Below are 17,819 nucleotides of genomic sequence, written 5' to 3'. Positions count from 1 at the left end.
AGTTCAGTCGCTCAGTCATGTCTGACTCTTTGCGACCCCACGAACTGCAGCACACCAGGCCTCCCTGTCCATTACCAACGACCAGAGTCCACCCAAACCCATGTCCATCAAGTCGGTGATGCCATCCAGCCATCTCATCCTCTGTCGTCCCCTTCTCCTGCCCTCAACTTTCCCAGTATCAGGGTCTTTTCCAAATGAGTCAGCTCTTTGCATCAGGTGACCCAAGTATTGGAGTTTCAGCTTCAGCATCAGTCCTTCCAATGAACACCCAGGACTGATCTTTAGGATGAACTGGTTGGATCTCCTTGCAGTCCAAGGGACTCAAGAGTCTTCTCCAACACCACAGTTCAAAAGCATCCATTCTTCGGTGCTCAGCTTTCTTTATAGTCCAATTCTCACATCCATACATGACCACTGGAAAAACCATAGCCTTGACTAGATGGACCTTTGTTGACAAAGTGATGTCTCTGCTTTTTAATATGGTGTCTAGGTTGGTCATCACTTTCTTTCCAAGGAGTAAGCGTCTTTTCATTTCATGGCTGCAATCAATCTGCAGTGATGTTGGAGCCCAGAAAAATAAAGTCAGCCACTGTTTCCACTGTTTCCCCATCTATTTGCCATGAAGTGATTGGACCGGATGCCACGATCTTAGTTTTCTGAATGTTGAGCTTTAAGCCAATGTTTTCACTCTCCTCTTCCACTTTCATCAAGAGGCCCTTTAGTTCTTCACATTCTGCTTTTAGCTGTAAAGAAAAGGGCCTTCCTGATTTTAGTTGTAGTGCCTTGAGTCTAGGGAGAGTGTCACTGTAAAGAAATTTTGGAATCTTGAGCACCAAAAGCCTTCACCTAGCCTTCGTTGCAAAGCGTCGGGGTCATGAGTCCAGACTGCCAACTGGCGGCAGCCTTTGGAGCCAAAGCTTAGCTTTTATGTTGCCTGGCAAATCCCATGGACGGAGGAGCCGTCCATGGGGTCGCTAGGAGTCGGACACGACTGAGCGACTTCACTTTCACTTTTCACGTTCATGCATTGAAGGAAATGGCAACCCACTTCAGTGTTCTTGCCTGGAGGATCCCAGGGACGGGGGAGCCTGGTGGGCTGCTGTCTCTGGAGTCGCACAGAGTCGGACACGACTGAAGCGACTTTGCAGCAGCAGCAGCAGCAGCAGCAGCAGCAGCAGCAGCAGCAGCAGCAGCAGCAGCAGCTGCTGCTGACTGCTGACCACCGAGACGCGGAGTCCTGTTCCCAGAGCGACCGGAAGGCGCCTCCTGCCAGTATCTCGGAGGAGGGATCGTCACTTCCGGTCAGGTCTAGGTCTTCAGGGCTTAGGGAGCAGGCGGGGCCTGGTCGGTCATCCGCTGTTGGGCGGCGCTGAGGTGAGGGTGGGCGGTTGGGGATGGGGGCGGCCGCGGGGCGCCCGGGACGCGGGGTGGGGACGTCCCCTCGACTCCAAATCTCCCGCCGAGGGTCCCACCCGAAGGCCTCGAGTCCCACGAGTCCCTCCCGGCTGGGGTCGTTCCTCGCCGTGCCCCTCTACCGCGGTGGAGCCTCCGTCGCCCGCCCCAAGCCCGTCCTGGTCTCTCCACCGGACTTCCCTCTGGGCCTTCCCAAGGGGCTGCTTCCGCGGAGTGAGATGCTGCCGGTAACCAAGCGCTGCGCGCGCCGGCCTCGCCCTACCGTGGCTCTTCTCCACCTCCGCCTCCTGACTCCGGGGCCTCCAGCTGGCCCGCGCGCAAGCTCCTGTCACCTCCCGCAGCAGCCCCCTCCCCATTCCCCCTGCGGGCCCCGCCCCCCCGCACGATTCTCCCTCACCCGTTTCTGCTTCTGACGCTCTTAGACCTTGCTGCCCGCAGCAGATTTCTGTTTCTTTCTCAGAGGCTTTTATTCAAGGTTTGAAACATTTTTATTTGCCCCATAGGTTTCTGTTTTTAATATGTCTCTTTAAAAAATACTTTTTGCTTGTACACAGATATGCAGGAACATCCTTGTGCGTCTTTTGTGCATTAGCAAGAATTTCTAAAGGGCACGTACCTTCAATTTGGTTTCCTGTCCCAGGGCTTCGAAGAGTTTCAGCTCTGCCAGGTAGGGCCAGGTGGGTTTCCAGAGTGACTAGCAGACTGTCTGCGGGACTCTGTGAGTCCCTGTTTCTCAGGCCTTCGTGTGTTCAGTCTCGCAGTCGTCTCCCGACTCTTTGTGACCCTATGGACTGTAGCCCACCAGACTCTTCTGTCCATGGGATTTTCCAGGCAAGAATACTAAAGTGGGTTGCCATTTCCTTCTCCAGGGGATCTTCCCCACCCAGGGGTCAAACCCGCGTCTCCTGAGTCTCCTGCATCGCAGGCAGATTCTTTACCACTGAGCCATGGGGGGAAGCGCAGCGGTAGATACTGTGAAGCATTTTATATATTTTCCCTTATCTGTGGTGATGAGAAGTCGTGTTCTAATTTGCGTTTTCCTAATTCTTAATTGCGCTGAAAATCTTCAGGTGTTTATTGGACAGTTTGATTTCTTTATATGATTTATTAGGTTTCATCCTGTGCTTACTTTGTGTGTGTTGAATGGCCTTATTTTTTATTTTTAAAGAATTATTATTTTGGCAGCATTGAGTTTTCGTTGTGGCATGCATGATCTCCCTTGAGACCAGCTGGCTTCTTTTTAGTTGAAGCGAGTGCTCGGTAGTTGCGGTGCTTGGCCTCAGTTGGGCAGCGAACGTGGGCTCTTAGTTCCTTGACCAGGGCCCAGGATTGAACCCAGGCCCTCGCAGTGAAAGCACAGAGTCCTAACCACTGGACCACCAGGGAATACTGGTTTAAATATTGATTTTTGTTTGTTTCTTTTTGTATTTTTAAATATATCCTATGTATATCTTTTATTGTTGCTGCTGTTTAGTTGCTTAGTCGTTTCTGACTCTTTGCGACCTGGTAGACTGTAGCCCCACTCCAGTACTCTTGCCTGGAAAATCCCATGGATGGAGGAGCCTGGTGGGCTGCAGTCCATGCGGTTGCTGAGGGTCGGACACGACTGAGCGACTTCACTTTCACTTTCATGCACTGGAGAAGGACATGGCAACCCACTCCAGTGTTCTTGCCTGGAGAATCCCAGGGACGGGGGAGCCTGGTGGGCTGTCGTCTATGGGGTCGCACAGAGTCGGATACGACTGAAGCGACTTAGCAGCAGCAGCAGCAGCAGACTGTAGCCCATGAGGCTTCTCAGTCCATGGGATTTCCCAGGCAAGAATACTGAAGTGGGTAGCCATGTCCTTCTCCAGGGGATATTCCTGACCTGGATCAAACCTGCTATATCCTGCACTGACAGGCAGGTTCTTTACTGCAGAGCCACCTGGGAAGCCCATAACTTTTATTAAGTATGTTTGAAAATATCTTCTCTCATCATGCCATTTGCTTTTAATTTTGTTGTGTCTCATACAGAAGTTTTTTTTGATAAAGTAAAATTAAGCAATTTTTTCTGTTTGGATAGTGTGTTTTCCGTATTATTTTCCTATAATAGCCATAAACATTTTTAAGAAACAGGCCTTCAACCTGTCTGAGATACCTTTTTGTGTGCCGTGGAAGGCAGGATCTAATTTTACTTGCCTGTGGAAAATCAGTTGTGCCAGTCCCATTTATTGAATGGTTCATTGCTGTTAACATTGCAAGTGTGTCATAGTGTATGCATGGAGCTTATATAGGAGAGTTGAGCATTTTTGGATTTTGATACCCAGTTGAGCATGATCCTGGAATCAGTTCCCTATGGACAGTTAGGGACAACTGTATTTCACTTTTATAACCACAGCCCCATGATAAGACTTGCTATTTGGTAGGGCATGTCTCTGCCTGAGTTCTTCGGCATTTCCTTGGTTAATCTTCGGTCATGACTCGTGATAGTCAGTCATTGTGCTCAGATGTCATGATATGTTCTGTTTTGTCTTTGGCTGCACTGGGTCTTCCTTGCTGCTTGGACTTTCTCTAGTGCGGTGTACAGTCTTCTCCTTGCAGTGGCTTCTCTTGTCGTGGAGCCTGGGCTCTAGGGCTTGTGGGCTCAGTAATTGCAGCTCTTGGGGTCTAGACTGAGCAGGCTCAGTAGTTGTGACACATGGCCTCAGTTGCCCCTTGGCCCGTGGGATCTTCCCAGGCTAGGGATTGAACCCGTGTCTCCTGCAGGTGGATTCCTAATGACTGGATCACCAGGAAAATCCTATTGCAATTTTGATTGTATAGAATTAATAGGTTCATTTGGGGAAAATTGACATTTTTATATTGAGTCCTCCTGTTTATGAACACTGTCTACTTCTCCATAGGTGTTTTTTGTTTTTTTTTTAGTGTCCTTCAGTTAAGTTTTGTTCATAAGCATGTAGTTTTCGTAGGTGTTGTGAAAGCTGTTTTTTGGTTGCTGATTACTAGTACACAGGAGTGATATTAACTAGCCTGTTGACCTTCTATATGGCAGTCCTATTGAACTTTATCATCCCAACACTTGGCTAATACTTTTGTATTTTTTATGTAGATGGTCTTATCATTCTCAAATAATGATGATTTTGTCTGTTCTCTTGCAATCTTTATGGCTTGTGTTTCTTTTCTTTTCTGGTCAAGCGATAGCATTCAGGATCTCAGTTCCCCTACCCAAGATCGGACCTGTGCTCCCTAACCACTGAACTATGACATCTGCTTCTTTTTCTGTGACTTAATGCACTGACTGGGGTCTTTGGTGCATTGTTACAGCAGCGGAGTGAGGAAGCAAGCATCCCCATCTTCTCACTGACCAATGCAGACACTTCTGTTGTGTTACTTTAGGGTTGCTACCAACCAGACTTGAGTGCTGGGACTGCCAGGGGCTAGGCTTGCACTCTGAAAACCACTGCTGTATGTGTGATATGTAGAGTTGTGTTCCCTTTTTTGTTCTTTAAAATATTGTGTCCTTTTCCATCTCTTCCCCTTCCCCACATTGGACTTGCCAGATGTTATTAGCATTTTCAAAGAACCAAGGTTGAGATTATTTTCTGTTTCTTTAAATCATGTTTATTTTCTTCATCTTCTTTCCTTGAGTTGCTTTCTTATTCTGTGTCTGGTTTCTTGTTTAATGCTTAGATTATTCTTTCAATCCCCTTGTTAAAATAAATGTGTTAAGGATGCCCATTTTTCCTCAGATAAGCTTTATTTCCATTTTCCCTTCAGTCTCTGTTCTTATGTTTTTCTTGAAGGGGTACTTTTAAAAAATTAATCAGATAGTAGGACCACAATATGAATGTTTGCCAAAAGATACCAGTCTTTGGAATTTTTTGAAACTTGCTTTTTTTGCTTGGTATGTGGTATTTCTTATAATATTCAATGTACATTTTGAAAAAAAATGTGTATGTATTCTCTATGCTTTAAGTAGGTATTCTCTACTTGATCCACTCACTTCTGAGGAAAGTGTGTTAAACTCTCTCATTGCAGGGGAGGGTTTGTATGTTTCTTATCGGCACTGCACTTAGCTCTGATTATCTATACTTTGAGGATTTGTTGGTAGACACGTGTGGTTATAATTACAGCTTTTTGGTGGATTTTTCTTATATTAACATGCAGTGTCTGCTTTTGTTCCTAATAATGATTATTGGTTTGAGTTTATTTTTTATTTTTTATTTTTTTTTGAGTTTTGTTTTGACTAGTATAAATATTGCTAAACCACATGCAGCAATGCATATTGAGTTTGCAAATAGTGTGCCAAAGGGAGGAAGCCAGCGCAGAATGTAGAAGGCATAGCTAGTCTAATGGAGTCCCCAGGGCCCTGGTCTGTGCTGGTGAGAGGAGGGTAGCGGCTCTCCCTTGGGAGGTGGGGAAGCAGGCAGAGCCCGCAGCTGCCGGAGGGCTGATGGCTGGGTCTGTCTGCTGAGCCCCTTGACCAGTGTGGTCAGGATTTGTTGACTTTCCTGTATAAATGTTTTACTCCAATAAAGAGCTTTAAAAATACAGAGAAGGTAAATATAGCTGTTGTAGCTTTATTTTAATTACTGTTTCTTTGGTCTGCCTTATGTTTAGCCTTTCTGTGTATTTTATTTTAGGTTATATAGGTGCACTTTGTGTATCTACTTGGGGAGTTTTTTGCATCCAGTAGGTGAGTTTAATCCTTTTGCTTCAGTTACCCATCCATTGGACTTACCTCTGCTCATTTTGTATCTTTTGACTCCTAATCTTTGTCTTTGCTTTTCGCCTTCTGTTCAATTTTTTTAACTTCCCTTTCCTTCTCAGCCCTTAATGTGTTATCTTTATTCTTTCATATAAAGTGAATAACTCTCCATTTTCCACCTGAATGAGATAACTTTGTGCCTGGGAGGAGGTAGGGGCAGATGATCTGAAATGTTGCATGTGTCTGCAGGGAGCAGAGTCTGCTTGGGAGGCCGAGTGCTGAGGCCAACTGCGGGAGGGGCCAGGCAGTGACTGGCTCCTGCATCCATCCATCCCAGGAAGCCCAGGGTACCAGGGGATGGCAGCTTTGGATCTGTGTGCCCTGCCTCAGGTGAGCGTCTGTCTTCCCTGGGAGGCGGGAGGTCTTCTCCCAGGGCTTCCCTGTCTGCTCAGCCTTAGCAAACTGTCAGGCTTCTCTGGTGTGGGATGCTGAGGGGTGCTGAGCAGAGGAAGGGTGACCTTGGATTTGCCTAGCCTCCCTGAATGGGCTGGCTCAGCAGCCAAAGGGTCAGGGCCCACGCCTCCCCCAACTACTCCAGGCCACACATTGGGGGTCAGGCCTGTAGTTACCTCTGTGCTACTTCTCTAGCCCAGGGCCCAGCCTGAGGCATGCCTGGGCCTCAGCAGCTCCTGTTGTTACAGGCTGAAGTGACCTTCGAGGACGTGGCTGTGTTCCTTTCGCAGGAGGAGTGGGGCCTTCTGGGCCCTGCTCAGAAGGGCCTCTACAGGGAAGTGATGCTGGAGACTTACAGGAACCTGGTATCGCTGGGTGAGCCCCCTCACTGGGATGCAACTCAAGGAACAGCCCTGGGGGCTGAGGGCTGAGCAGGGGCTGGGCCGGGGGCCTCATTCTCTGAGTTCAGAGATGTATTACTGATTCTGGTCCCAGGCAGGCCTGTCTGCACAGCAGAGGGCCCCCGGTGGGGCTTGGTTAGGCAGCCCCAGATGAGACTGCCTCCCTTCCCCAGGCCCAAGGCAGATGCGCCTCCTGATGGAGAGAGCCCTTGTGCTCAGATCTTCAACTGCATGCCCACGCCCACCCCTCCAGGGAGTATCCAGACTTCCTGTCACCCCCGCACGTGTATGTCCTCTCCCTTGGCAGTCCTGGGTGAGCCCGCACTGTGTCCGTGGCACCCACCCCAGGCCCCGTCTCCTTCCCAGGAGCTGGACTTGCAGGTCCCAAGCCGGAGGTGATTGCACAGTTGGAGCAAGGGGATGAGCTGTGGGTCCTGGACATGCATGGGGCAGAGCAACCAAGCGTTGATGGCTCAGGTGCGTGGGGGGCTGCCTCCCCAACCCACCTGCTGAACAAGCATGTGTGGAGGCCCACAGAATGTGGTACCAAACTGACTCATGGGTTTGGAGGAAGATGGGCAGTACAGAGGCCCTGGGAGCGGCCTCTGCCAAAACCTGGGTGCTCTTTCTTTTAATTGAAATATAGTTGATTTACAGCATTCTGTTAGTTTCAGGTGTACAATTTAGTGATTCAGTATTTTTACAGATTATATTCCTTTTTTTTTTTTTAGATTATATGCCTTTTAAAATTATTATAAAATAATGGCTGTTTCCCCCATGTGGTACAGTATCTTTGTTGTTTATTTATGGGGTAATTCTTGAGCTGAATCTTGTAGAAGGGTGAGAGGGGGCTGTGTTGATGGAGGAGAAGAGGGGAGGACACCTGGGCATGCCCTGAGGGACCCCGTGGAGCCCCGCCCTCCAGAGTCCTGCCTCCCAAGGATTATCAGGTGGTCACACGGGGCCACAGGGAAGAGCATCACTTCATCACCCTCCTCTAAGTTAACCTACTGGATGGTTATAGACTTATACAGGAAAGGGAGGGGGTACACATCACCCTGGATTTCAGCACCCAGATGCAGATGTGTGACGGTGTGTGCCTGCTGTCCCTTTTCCAGTGGAGTCTAGGCCACGCCCGCACACAGACGTCACTTCCTAGCAGGAATGCAGTGACCTGTGTGCATTGCTGGGTTGCTGATTTTTCACTGAACGCACTTCTGTTTCTGTGTCCCTGTGCTCACTGGAGGTCCCCGGGAAGGCTGTTCTCTAGACTCACTGCGGCGGATGACCTGAGAGTGTTGTCCTGCAGTGTCTTCCTAGTGTCCCTGGAAGGAACTGTTGGCTCAAAGGACTTGAATTTCTCTTCTGTAAATTTGTTTCTTCAGATATAAATACTTACAGAAATGAGACAAATCCTATTTACAGCTCAGTGAGTTTATACAAACAGTCCACCCACCAGATCAAAATAGGGAACATTCCTAGTTCCCTGGGAGACCACAGGGCCACCTCTGTCATCTCCCATAGCTCCCCTGGGCCTCCTCTCTGACTCCTGCAGGGCAGGGCTGCCGTGTTGTATGGAGTTTGGTCTCCTCACCATTTGCTGTTCTGTCATGAACATACCGCAGAGTATTTCCCACTATACTTCTGCAGGGCATTTGGTTGTCCCCACCTTGGGCCTGTTGTGTGTGTGTGTGTGTCTTGGCTCACAGAGAACAAGTTTCTGATGAGCATGTTCCTGCACGTGGAGTCACTGTGTGTCTTGTCAGGGAAGGAAGGGTGGAGACAAGGCCTCAGATGAGGGCATCCTCTGTGGCGTCTGGAGTGTAAGTGCTGGTGGCTCACGGGTGGTCTCTCAGGACCCTGGGGAGACCCTTGAGAATGGACGTGGCCTGTGTGCTTGTCACCCTAATCTTCAGTTAGCACAAGCTGTGCTCTCTGTGCTCCTGGGGAGGCAGCCGGTTTCCCACCATGGATGTTGGGGTGGATCAGCTGCTTCTTCATCGGATATCCTTAGTGTCCTCTGGGGCCCCTCCTTGCTCTGGTTTTGGTGATCCTGTGAAGCTTCCATCTTCCGTCCTTTTGGGACGAGGACAGGTATCCTGCAGCAGGCTCTGTGTGCAGGAAAGGTTGGGTATTAAGAGTTGGGTGGATGCTTGCACTGCCCTGTGATTGCAGCCCTGGGCAAGGCTTTTAGCCTCTGACTGCCAGGCTCTCGTGTCTGCATGACATTGGAGATGGTGGAGCTGGTAGTCCACAGGTGGTTGGCAGCAGCTTTTACCTTCCTTCCAGAGTCAGAACAGGTGACCTTGAGGTGTTCTGTTTGTTTTTTCAGCTCATGGGACCAGGACTGAGAACCAGGAGGTCACTTCAGGAGAAATACTGTTTGGGAGAGAACTGGACCCACTCAGGGGGAGTGTTCTCCGGGGACCTGAGCCAGGAGAAGTCCATGAGCGTGTCAGGGAGCCAGAGGGGCGCCTGGACAGGCCTGGGGAGCAGAGAGGCCCCAGGCTAGTCACACTGGCCAATGAGGAGTGTGGCCTGGAGTCTGGAGGAAACCTCAGGTCGCGGTCAAGGCCTATCCCTGATCAAAGACCTCACAAATGTGATATATGTGAACAGAGTTTTGAACAGAGATCATACCTTAATAACCATAAACGTGTACACAGGTGCAAAAAAACAAATATAGTTCACGATTCAGGGGAAATTTTCGCTGCGAATTTAGTTAAAGAAGATCAGAAAATTCCTGTTGGGAAAAGATTGTATTATTGTGGTTGTTGTGGGAAGGCCTTCAGGTACAGTGCTAACCTTGTCAAGCACCAGCGACTGCACAGTGAAGAGAAGCCCTACAAGTGTGAAGAGTGCGGGAAGGCCTTCCACCAGAGCTGTGAGCTCATCAGTCACCGGAGGATGCACTCTGGAGAGATCCCCTACCGTTGCGATGAGTGCGGGAAGACATTCAACCAGAGGCCCAACCTCATGAAGCATCAGAGGATCCACACGGGGGAGAAGCCCTACAAGTGCAGCGAATGCGGGAAGCACTTCAGTGCCTACTCCTCCCTCATTTACCACCAGAGGATCCACACAGGGGAGAAGCCCTACAAGTGCAGTGACTGCGGGAAGGCCTTCAGTGACGGCTCAATCCTCATCCGGCACCGTCGGACCCATACCGGAGAGAAGCCGTACGAGTGCAAAGAGTGTGGCAAAGGCTTTACCCAGAGCTCCAATCTGATCCAGCATCAAAGAATTCACACTGGGGAAAAGCCCTATAAATGTAATGAATGTGAGAAAGCCTTCATCCAGAAAACCAAGCTTGTTGAACATCAAAGAAGCCACACCGGAGAGAAGCCCTATGAGTGTAATGACTGTGGCAAAGTCTTCAGCCAGAGCACCCACCTCATCCAGCACCAGAGGATCCACACGGGAGAGAAGCCCTACAAGTGCAGTGAGTGTGGGAAGGCTTTCCACAACAGTTCCAGACTCATCCACCATCAGAGGTCACACCACGGAGAGAAGCCATATAAGTGTGCTGATTGCAAGAAGGCCTTCAGCCAGGGCACGTACCTCCTGCAGCACCGGAGGATCCACACTGGGGAGAAGCCTTACACGTGTGGCGAGTGCGGCAAGGCCTTCCGGCACAGCTCCAACATGTCCCAGCACCAGAGGATTCACCTCCGGGAAGACTTCTCCCTGTGACGGTCGGGAGGCCCAAGGTCTGTGGTGCACTTCCCCCACGTGACCACCCTCTCTTTACTTACTGTCCACATGATGTCACAGGTGAACAGGCACTTCTAATTTTTAAAAACCTCTCTTAAAAGCAGTGGATGTTCATTTTAGAGAAATTGAGTGGAAAAAGGTAAGCAACAGGGAGAAGCCCTGTGGCCTACCCTTAGAAAGAGAACTCACTACTATTGCGATCAGCGTAGGTTGTGTCCAGACACTCAAATAGCATCCACAAGAGAAGTACTGTGGAACTTGTGAGAGCAGCTCCTGTTTCCTCAGTCCTGGAAAACTCATACTGGAGAGTTCTACGTGTTTATGTGGTTTTACACCTTGTAAATTTTAAAACAGCATGTTGTTCATACTTTTTCTATGTCACTTAATAGAGTTGATATTGCCTTTTTTATTGTGGTAATAACATTGTGTGTTAGTCACTCAGTCGTGTCTGACTCTTTGTGACCCCATGGGTTGTAGCCCGTCAGGCTCCTCTGTCTATAGGATTCTCCAGGCAAGAATACTGGAGTGGGTTGCCATTTCCTTCTCCAGTAAAAACATTATGTTTACCATTTTAACCACTTTTAAGTGTACAACTCAGTGGTATTGGATACATTCACAGTGTTGTATGACCATCAGCAAATCTGTTTCCAAAACTTTTTTTATTACAGACAGAAACTCTGCACTCCTCCGCTTTTCCTTATCCTCTCTCTTAAGAATTTGCTTACTCTGAAGTACCTCGTGTAAGTGAGGTCACACATTTGCCTTTGTGTCCTGGCTCATTTCACTTAACGTAAGGTCTCTTCATGGCTGAAGCGTACTCCATTGTTTGCAGACACCATGTTTTTTGTTCACCCATCATCTGTTGATGGGTTATGGGTGTTTCTGCTTGTTGACTTTGTGCATAATGCTGCTGTGAACATTGGTGTACAAATCTGTGCTTGTACTTTCCATTCTTCCAATACTTTGGGGGTATAATCCCAGGAATAAAGTTGATGGATCATATGGATCTTCTAAGTTTTTGAAGAATGACCAAACTTTCCCACAACGGAAGTTTCATTGTACATCCCCACTGTCAGTTCATGAAGGTTCCAGTTTCTCCGTGTCTTCCTCAATACTTGTTGTTTTCCATTGTTCTGATAATTGTCACCCTGAGTGTGAAGTGGTATCTCATTTGCTTTTGGTTTGCGTTTCCCTGATGACTAATGATATTGAGCATCATGTGCTTATTGACCCTTTATTCCTATGTCGTCTTTGGAGAAGTGTCTATTTAGACCCTTTGCCCATTTTTGAATTGGGCTGTTTCTTTTTGTTGTTGAGGTGTAGTAGTTCTTAATGTATTTTGAAGGGTAGTCTTTAATTTTCCCTTTTTTAAAAAAAAATATACTTTACTGAAGTATAGTTGACTTAGTGTTTCAGGTGTACAGCAGGGTGATTCAGTTGTATAGATACACATATTATTTTTGAAATTATTTTCCATCAGAGGTTATACAAGATGTTGACTATAGTTCCCTATGCTATACAGTAAACCTTTGTTGCATGTCTATTTTTTAATTAGAAATCTAGCTTTCCATTCATATTAAAGGGATAATCTTTATCAGATTAATCTTAATCAGATTATTAATTGCAATTAATCTTTAATTGCAAATATTTTCTTATTCTATGAGTTTTCTGTCTACTCTGTTGATAGTGTCCTTTCATTCACAAAAGTTTTTAATGTTTATGAGGTTCAACTTATCTAGGGCATCTCTGGTGGCTCAGTAGTAAAGAATCTGCCTGTCAGTGGAGGGGACATGAGTTCGATCCCTCATCTGGGAAGATGCCCACATGCCCCGGAGCAACCAAGCCTGTGCGCCAAACTCTGAGCTTGTGCTCTGGAGCTCACTTGCCCTAGAGCCCCTGCTCTTCGACAAGAGAAGCAATGAGAGACGCCTGCACACAGCAGCTCGCTGCAACTAGAGCAAAAGCCCGCACAGCAGTGAAGAGCCAGCACAGCCAAAACAAAAACAAAAACTTACCTGTCTTTTCTCTTGTTGCCTGTGCTTAGGGTGTCATATTCAGGAAATCATTATTAAATCCAATATTATCAAGATGTGCCCCTATCTTTTCTTCAAAGAGATTTATAGTTTTAGGTCTTATGGTTTGGTCTTTGATCTGTTTTGAACTAATTTTTTATATATCTTGACAGGTAAGGGTCCAACTTTAAAATCTTTGGTGTGTGGATATAGTTTTCCCTATAACATTTCTTGAAAAGCTTTTTTTTCCCCCACCCACAGAATGGTGTGTTAGCTCAGGCTGCCATAACAAAATATCACAGACCAGGTGGATTAAAATCCAGAAGTTTATTTCTCACATTTCTGGAGGCTGAGAAGTCCAAGACCAGTGTGCTGGCTGATCTAGCTCCTGGTCAGGGTTCTTTCCCAGGCTAAAGTACAGCCACCTCAGTGTGTCCTCACTTGGTGGAGAGAGATGTCAGGTGTCACTTTGCTGGCAGGAGAATGAAGCCTGTGATTAGAGGGTTAAAAACCTCCACCTTTAGGGAGCGGGGATGGGCTAGAGGTTGAACTGATGGTGTCTGTGAAGGAAGCCTCCATAGAAACCAACAGAGCTTCTGGGTGGTGAGCACGGAGTTCCATGCCTTTCCTCATGCCTGGCACTCTGTATCTCATCTGCCTGTTATTCACATCCTAGTGATAAACTGGTAATCTAGTGAGTAAACAAGTTTTCCTGAGTTCTGGGACCCACTGTAGCAAGTTAACTGAACCCAAGAAGTGGGTCACGGGAAGCTGATTTGTAGCCAGTTGGTCAGAAATACAGGTAACAACCTGGACTTGCAACTGGTGGATGAAGAACTGGGTCTTGTGAGGTTGAGCACTTTCCTGTGGAATCTGACTCTGGGTAGATAATGTCATAACTGAGTTGAATTTTGGACATGCTGCTGACATCCAAGAATTGCTGTTGGTGTGAGGAAGCCAAGGTGCGCACACATACACAGACACACACTCACTCTTTGGAACTGGATCCAGGAACTCCTTTTGCAGAGATGACATAGATTTTGGGCCTAATCAACTGGGTGGGCAGTAGTGCCATTCATCGGAAAGCAGAAGACAGATTTAGGGACTAATCAGATGCTGTGGACATGTCAAGTGTGAAACATCTGTGAAACACCAAAGCAGAGATGCTGAGTAGGCAGGTGGGCTCTGGGTATCTGTCTAGTCTGCAAGTTTGGGAAACACTACCAAAGATGGCATCACAGTCACAACAGAATTAAGCCACCGTGAAAACCCAACTTAATGCAGAAGTCCTGGGACTATCACCTGGAGCAGCTGACATCAGAGCTTGCCCAGAGAGTCAGTGCTGGTGTTTGGCTGGGATTCTTAGGGCAGGAAGCTACCTGCTCCTCAGAACAAAGCCTGGGCTGCTGGGGGATACACTGGCTCCTTGAGGATGACACCTGCTTAGGAATGAAGGCAGTATAAAGGACCAAGCCCTGGGGTGAGAGCCTGGACCCAGCAGTGCCTGACACCACCTCATCTACATTTCCTGTAACAGCACAGTTAGCACACGCTTTTGCTTATCCACATTTATAAGAAACAGTTTTATTACAGCAATGGGACTCAATGGTATGGAGCGCCATACCACTTGAGAGGACATCCTTCCATAAGTGAGCACCAGTGTACAACTATACAGCTTCCCCACTAACCCTTATTAACAATACCTACTTAGTCTGCTCCTGAGACTGTTGAGAGTCTTTTATAACAGGGTACCCAACCCCTGGGCCAGTACTGGTCTATGGCCTGTTAGGAACCAGGCCACACAGCAGGAGATGAAAAGACAGCAAACAAGGAAAGATTCATCTATATTTATATCCACTCCCCATTGCTTGCATTACAACCTGAGTTTCACCTCCCGCCCTCTCTGTGGAAAAACTGTTTTCCATGAAATCTGTCCCTGGTGTCAAAAAGGTTGGGGACAGCTGTTTTACAACACAGTGTGAACACTCACTTCAGTCTACTGTAGAACCATCTAAAGGAACCCCCCCTCTTCTGGCAGGAAGGACATCTCAGCTGAAAACCTACAAATGGGGTCCTGGGCTTGTCAGCACCCAACATGCAGGTCTCCCATCTGCCCCACAGCATTCCTGGAAAAGTGCTACATTCCACAGAAACCCCACATCACTGCAGAGGTGGCCACTCTAGGGAAGAGGCTAAAAGAAATTAAACCTAAACTCTTCATCACGAGTATCCGAGGTGCCCTTGGACCTTCCTTCTGGACGAGGTCTGCAGACCCTTCGGCTCTTCTTTCTGGCAGCCTCACCTACAGGCTGCACCTGGGCTGAGTGGGCAGCTGTAAGCGAAGAGAGGGACAGTATCAGAATAATAATAGCAAACATTAACTGCCCATACAACTCTAACCTCACTGTAAAAATTAACTTATTGGCTTCTCGTCCTATCATCACAGAGAGATTCACTAACTCTGCTCCCCTTGTCTCGCTAGTCCAAGCCGGAGTTCTGTGACCCGCGCCCCAGGCTTTCTCCCTGTGGCTTTCCTGAGCCCCTCCTACTGTGGCAGCCCCGCTGCTCGAGGCTTCCCCCTTTCACTGCCCAGGCTTTTTCTTTTGCCCCCTTGAACTAGGCAGTTCTTCATCAACCAGTTCTCAGCTTCTCACCAGTCCTAAGAGCCTGCAGGGCCTCGCGCCACTCGGCTTCTATCTGAGCCCTGTAGTCCCCAAACAAAGAGCGCATCAGCTGCCTCTTCCGGGGCAGAGGGGTTCTCTGGCTGCGCAAGGTTCGGATGGCTCCAAGAGCTTGTTCTTCTGCAGATGAAAACAAAGGACTAGTAACCTCTATCCTCACTTCCAATTGTCCTACCGCAAAGGCAACAATTCCATCCCTTGGCAGCACCTGAGGCCATAGGACTGTCACCGTTTCCCTCCCCCAACTCTACAGATGGGCCCTCACTCTGCTTAGGGGTGGGTCTCTGCATCTTCAGTCCCAGCTCCAGCTTTTCCACGCACCAGGCCAGTTCCCGAGCCAGCTGCTCAGCCTATGATGGATTGTGGGTAGTGACTGTGAGCGGGCATCTGGGTGCTGGGGCCTCCAGCCTCATCCCATAGGAACCCCAAACGCCGCATCTCATCCACTTCCCGCTGTAAATCCGGGACCACACCCACAGGCGGGCTCCCGCCCAGTACGCGCCCGGGACTTCACCCTTCCCGACTGAGGCCCGCCCTTGCCTGGGCCTCTGCGCTTAGGGGAGCTTCCTCGGGGTCCTGCTTTTCTGGGGTCTTCCCGCTTCCATTGGCAACAGACGCCCCATCCCGGGTTTTCTTCTTTTGCTTCTTGGTCCTCGAGGCAGCGTCACGGCACGTAGGGCGCCCTAAGCAGACGGACTGGCTGAGGCCTTACAGTGAAGGACTCGGGGCTTTAGGAAGCAGCCTGGGGAACCAGGGGCTGCAGGGTGCACGGGCAGTACCTGGGCCTGGGGCTGCCGCTGTCTCCCGAGCAGGATGTCCTGGAGCCTGGGGAAAGAACGAGGGTCATGAGGAGCCGCCGACCGCCCAAAGGCGTTCCCCACTTGCACACCGCTCACCGCCATGCGCTGCCGCCAGGACCGAGGAGGGCTGAGATCCCACGCCGAATGCGCTCCCAGGGAAACAAGTCTGCGTCGCAGAGTTCCGCGGGGCGGGGGCTGTGCGCGCGGTGGGCGGGGCGCGGGCGCTCGGAGCACCGTCTGGACGAGAACCACTCAGGACCTACTAGGTTGCAGGTGGTGGTGGTGGTGGTGGGTTAGTCGCTCAGTCGTGTCCGACTCTTGCGACCCCATGGACTGTAGCCCGCCAGCTCCTCTGTCCCTGGGATTCTCCAGGCAAGATACTGGAGAGGTTGCAGGTACTGCTCTGGATGAAGGGACGCTACTCAAGGGAACCACCTGCTAGTGGGGCGGGAACAGTGGGAAAACAGGGGGCTTCCCTGGACGCCCAGCGGTTAAGAACTTGCCTGCCAATACAGGGGACACGGGTTGGATCCCTGGTCTGGGAAGATGCCACGTGCTTGGGCAACAGAGCGTCCAGTCGGCAACTGCTGAAGGCGCGGAGCCTAGACCCTGAACCCTGCAACAGAAGAAGCCTCCGCAGCGAGAGGCCTGCGGCTGCATCTAGAGAGTAGCCCTTGCTGGCCACAAGTAGAGAAAGCCCATGTGCAGCAACAAAGACCCGGCGCGCCCCAAAATACATAAATAAACAATAAAATAAAGAAGGCCGGTCAACAGACATGAATAGCTGTCATTGAGCGCGACGCTGTAACAGTGGCTCCAGCAGGGCGGGGAGTGGTCAGCAGTCCTCCGAGGACCTGCAGGCCTGGCGGGGCTGCTCTGGCAGCAGGAAGCAGGGCAGGGGCGAGCCACACGGCGAGGTGGGCGGGTCGTGGGGCCCTGGACCGCAACGCAGGCGGCTTCTGTTTCAAGAGAAGTGGAAGAGGATGGGAGGGGGTTCGGGGGTTGCGGGAACCCCCTCATCCCTTGGAGGAGTGTCGCAGTGTCGCAGCCTTCCCCGGACGCTGCTGTGTGGTCGGCACCATCTCCTGCGCTTCCAGGCTCCCGGCCCAGGGCCACCCTACTGCACAGCCGCTGTTGGCCCCGCACCACAGGCGTCAGGGAGTGGCTCAGGCAGTAAAAGCGTCTGCCTACAATGATGGAGACCCGGGTTCGATCCCTGGGTCAGGAAGGTCCCCTGGAGAAGGAAATGGCAACCCACTCCAGTATTCTTGCCTGGAAAATCCCATGGACAGAGGAGCCTGGTAGGCTACAGTCCATGGGGTCACAAGAGTCGGACACGACTGAGCGACTTCACTTTCACTTTCTTTCACAGGCATCAGGAGAACGGGAATGCGCGGTGCTGTTCATCATTCCTGTCAGTGAAATCTGGGTCGCTTCCTGAGGCAAGAGGATGGGCGGTATCAGAAAGTAGAGTTTGCTCATCCCGATAGTTCCTTCAGTTTTTTTTTTTTTAATTTACCATTTATTTATTTATTTTTGGCTGTGCTGGGTCTTCATTGCTGCAGGGGCTTGTCTCCACTGGTGGTGAGTGGGGACTCCTCTCTAGCCGTGGTGCGTGGGCTTCTCGTTGTGCTGGCTCCTCTTGTGGTGGATCATGG

The 17,819-nt window shown here is 49.6% G+C and overlaps 2 protein-coding genes across 3 annotated transcripts; one reads left to right on the top strand and one right to left on the bottom strand.

Annotated features, from left to right (window-relative positions):
* The first annotated feature begins 1,271 nt into the window (after window positions 1-1,271).
* On the top strand, window positions 1,272-16,936 carry ZNF34 (zinc finger protein 34). Of its 2 annotated transcripts, none has more exons than XM_019973610.2 (8): window positions 1,272-1,374; window positions 1,968-2,080; window positions 6,036-6,088; window positions 6,350-6,490; window positions 6,844-6,928; window positions 7,321-7,431; window positions 9,287-16,556; window positions 16,677-16,936. In XM_019973610.2, the coding sequence occupies exons 4-7, from the start codon at window positions 6,458-6,460 to the stop codon at window positions 10,645-10,647; spliced, it is 1,590 nt and encodes a 529-aa protein (XP_019829169.2). In that variant the 5' UTR covers window positions 1,272-1,374; window positions 1,968-2,080; window positions 6,036-6,088; window positions 6,350-6,457; the 3' UTR covers window positions 10,648-16,556; window positions 16,677-16,936. The 2 variants fall into 2 exon arrangements, with proteins under 2 accessions (XP_019829169.2, XP_019829168.2); XM_019973609.2 differs by having other exon boundaries at window positions 6,802-6,928.
* On the bottom strand, window positions 14,513-16,454 carry C14H8orf33 (chromosome 14 C8orf33 homolog; the record flags this gene model as incomplete). The annotated part of the gene is made up of 6 exons (XM_070802995.1): window positions 14,513-15,012; window positions 15,335-15,481; window positions 15,627-15,711; window positions 15,902-16,057; window positions 16,141-16,186; window positions 16,258-16,454. Coding segments are annotated over 6 exons (771 nt in total), but the record flags the coding sequence as incomplete, so codon positions are not given.
* Window positions 16,937-17,819: the final 883 nt, after the last annotated feature.

The sequence above is a fragment of the Bos indicus genome, chromosome 14 (genome assembly GCF_029378745.1).
Source record: "Bos indicus isolate NIAB-ARS_2022 breed Sahiwal x Tharparkar chromosome 14, NIAB-ARS_B.indTharparkar_mat_pri_1.0, whole genome shotgun sequence".
Classification (NCBI taxonomy): domain Eukaryota; kingdom Metazoa; phylum Chordata; class Mammalia; order Artiodactyla; family Bovidae; genus Bos; species Bos indicus.
Note: the sequence above shows the minus strand (reverse complement) of the source record. Positions and strands in the feature narration are given on the sequence as shown.

Coding starts and splice junctions, on each gene's coding strand:
- ZNF34 (XM_019973609.2), top strand. CDS start 6,458: ATGGCAGCTTTGGATCTGTGTGCCCTGCCTCAG. Junction 6,491..6,801: donor ATCTGTGTGCCCTGCCTCAG/GTGAGCGTCTGT, acceptor CTGTTGTTACAG/GCTGAAGTGACCTTCGAGGA. Junction 7,432..9,286: donor ACCAAGCGTTGATGGCTCAG/GTGCGTGGGGGG, acceptor TTGTTTTTTCAG/CTCATGGGACCAGGACTGAG.